Source organism: Barbatula barbatula (genome assembly GCF_947034865.1).
Source record: "Barbatula barbatula genome assembly, chromosome: 2".
NCBI lineage: Eukaryota > Metazoa > Chordata > Actinopteri > Cypriniformes > Nemacheilidae > Barbatula > Barbatula barbatula.
In genome coordinates, this window is record NC_136767.1 from 32,608,843 (window position 1) to 32,612,327 (window position 3,485).

The 3,485-nt window shown below is 39.1% G+C and overlaps 1 protein-coding gene across 1 annotated transcript; it reads right to left on the reverse strand.

Annotated features, from left to right (window-relative positions):
• Nucleotides 1-527: 527 nt before the first annotated feature.
• Nucleotides 528-1,139, reverse strand: LOC306890787 (myosin light polypeptide 6; the record flags this gene model as incomplete). The annotated part of the gene is made up of 1 exon (XM_079450757.1): nucleotides 528-1,139. One exon carries the CDS (start codon nucleotides 1,137-1,139, stop codon nucleotides 528-530), a length of 612 nt encoding a protein of 203 aa, XP_079306883.1.
• Nucleotides 1,140-3,485: the final 2,346 nt, after the last annotated feature.

Consider the following 3,485-nt stretch of genomic DNA (forward strand, 5'->3'; position numbering starts at 1 on the left):
TCATTTATTCCTCCTTGTGTGGCTGTAAATCTATATGTGAGTCTTTCTTCAGTGGAACACAGCAGAAGATATTTAGAGAAATGTGTCAGTGGTTTTGTGTTCATACAAGGGAAGTCAACGGAGTTGAGTGTTGTTTGATCATCAACATTCTTCAAAATATCTTCTGTTTTGTTTTGACGAAGAAAGAAACTCATGCAGGTTTGACATGACATGAGGATGAAGAAATGATGCCAGAATTGTCATTACAGTCTAAAGAATATCTTTAAGAAAAATATTGGCCTCCCGTAATGTCCACTTCTTTAAAAACCAGTAAAGTGAAGTCCATTCCAAAATTGCTTTTATTGTTTACACATTTATGTGACTGAGCACATATGTGAAAGTGTTCATTGGAAACCCAAAGTAATTTCTCATTCAAAATTAACTTCTATTTGATTGTGATCTGAAAATAAAAAAGTCATAGTTCTTATATATTGTTTTTCATGTACCCACATGGATTTGTTAGTCTACCCATCAGTATAAAGTCCAGTTTAACCTGATAGAATGTGTTTGACAAAAGAGGAATAGTTAATGCAGCCATTGACATCTTCCTGTCCGGCCATGAGTCGATCCACCTCATCTTCTGTCATCCTCTCGCCCAGCGTAGCCAGAACGTGCCGTAACTCCGCCCCCATGATGGTGCCGTTACCCTCCTTGTCAAACACCCTCAGTCCTTCCACAAAGTCCTCAAAGTTGCCCTGATCCTTTGAGCGAGAGATGTGTTGCAGCATTGGCAAGAAGGTCTCAAAATCCACCATCTTGGTGTTCATTTCCTCCGCTCTGGGTTTTCCCAAAACCTTCAGGACGTCGGCGTTGGTCGGGTTCTGTCCCAGAGCTCGCATCACGTCGCCGCACTGAGCGAACGTGATCTTCATCTCTCCTTTGGGCGTGCGGTCGAACAGCTGAAAGGCCTCTTTGAATTCCTCGATCTGGTCACCAGTGAATTCCAGAGTTATGCTCTTGGGATCGAACGGAGGCTCTTTTGGGGGTTCGGGTTCTGCCGGAGGTGCCGGTTTGGGGGCGGCTGGAGCCGGTGCCGGCTCTTTCTTGGGTTCCGGCTTCTTGGGCTCCGGCTTCTTAGTTTCAATTTTCTTAGGGGCCATGATGGAGATCTTCCAGTGAAGTGGAGAACAGCAGACTGGACGGGACGGAGCTTCTGTGAGCCCATTGTCTGCTAAAGCCTTTATATCATTTGACTCCAGGGAGGAGAGATCAGTCGGTCCAGTAACGCACTTTAAAAGGAAGAAATCCAAAATAGAGCTGGCAGCAATGGAGACAACAATAAGCTTTTGTTCCCAGCTGCTGTTGATGGTGACAGAGAGATGCCTGTCAAAGCCCAAACATGATCAAACAAACCTTCCTCTTCGCACTCAACCTCTGTGTCAGTATAGTAGATAATTCTACTGGCCGTACAAGACATTTCAACTTTTGAAATGATTATTTTGATCAATTAATGTAAAAAAAGTCACTTTGGATAAGAGGTGACTGTAAATGATAAACCCTTCGGCAGTCTCTAGTCATTCAAGGGATCTCAATGCAATTGCACATATGTATAAAGCCACTCAGAGTAAAATCTTACTCTTAAGTGTGTTAAAATGATAAGAACGACGTAATTTTACCTAATGATTTCAGAGAGCTGGAGATGTCTTCTAGGTAAGAGTAACAAGATGGCAGTACAGAGGCAGATACCGTGGACTTTACAACAAAGAAACAATGGTGTTGCAATGAAATGATGATGATAGGGAGTTAATTAAATAATATAATAATATAAAGAAATTAAATCCATTTTTTATGGATTTGCAGCTTTGGTCTTTTCTCTATATATAGCGTTGAGCGTAATAGGATGTGATTCAGCAACTTAATTGTTTAAATTAACTGTTGAAACTCAATTTAAAGTATATGAAAACAACATTATTGTGCAAAATGTATTTTTTGAAACTCCTTTTTTGTTTTATTTCTGTTGTTTCACTCATTCGCTGATTTATTTATTTGTTTATTGGTACATTTATCTATTTATTAATTTAAGCACATGAGTAAATCCATTGTATGCAGAGCAGAAAGTGTGTCTCGCTCTCAAAGTGCTTTCTGCCGCCATGTTGCCGTTGCCATGGTGAATGGTCATATTGGAGCTCCATTGATCATGACCTGTAGTAGTTGTGGTGCAGGCGCTTAACTCAAGGTAAGATTACACAGAGTTGATAGAACTCACAAGAACTCAAAGTTTCTAATGTCTTAGTTAACCAATCTGAGTTCAAGGTTTAACCGAATATATAAAGAAACAATACATATGTGTATAGTATAACATGTCTACATATATTCTCATTTACACACAAAAACAGCTAAACTGATAACGGCATTAATCTGAATACTGTGAGTCATCTTGACCGGCAAGGTTTAATGCTTTCAAATAAGCCTAATTAATAACAAATATGTACATATTCAACAATATTACATGTTCATCTAGTTTTAATATCGTGTTTTGACTTAGAGATCATTTTAAAATGTTTTTCCTCACTTTTTGATTTGCATTTGTTAAAAAAAATGAGTGAATCAATTATTTCAAATGAATATTATGCTCAATTATTAACTCACTTTATTATGTTCCACCAAACATACATATTGTGACTAAAAGAGATTATAATGACTCTACATAAATATTTATGCTTCATTTCTCCATCATATGATTTCATTGTAAATTGTATAATATATTAAACTCCATAAAAACAACAAGAGAGTTATAATCATAGTCACAATTAAATGAACATATAGGTGCCCAATTCAAATGTTTTGTGGGTTAATTGTGTTAATACTGGTTCGTCCGTGTCTTCAGTTTAATGTCTTGAGTCATTTCTCTTAAGGACCTCATGCACCAGGAAGTGACATCATTTATGATGAGGACACATCAGTAAGTATTTGATGAATTGTGTTTTTTGTGTGTTAACTGTGCGTGTCAGAAGAAATTCATCCATGGAGCGTCACACAGAGCGAGTGTGTCACCTTGAAGATTGATTTGTGTGTGTGTGGAGTGCTGTTGTTTACTCTTCTCTCTTGAGTTTCTTCAGTTATCTGTGACTGTGATGTCCAGGCCAGACGCCGAACTCTTAAGCCCTCAGATAAGAGAAGTATGAGTGTGAGGGCGGACGGCGGGCGACGGGGCCCGAGCAGCTGAAGGCTCAGGAGATCTCGCCGACATTTTCACAAGGGTGCCATATTCTAATAAAAGAGCGGTCTGATCCGAGACTCAGACGTCTGCCAGATCTCTGATGTCACGATCACACTGCACGTACAGAGACCTGTCAATCTTCACATCAGTGTTTTGATTCGAGCCTTTCACAACAGAAAGTTTGTCAGTGTGACATCAGAAAGTGTGTTTTTTACTCGGATGATTTACTGTCCCGCGTCTAGAGCTGCTAAATGCCTTATCATAGAAATCACAGAAGCAAATGTTT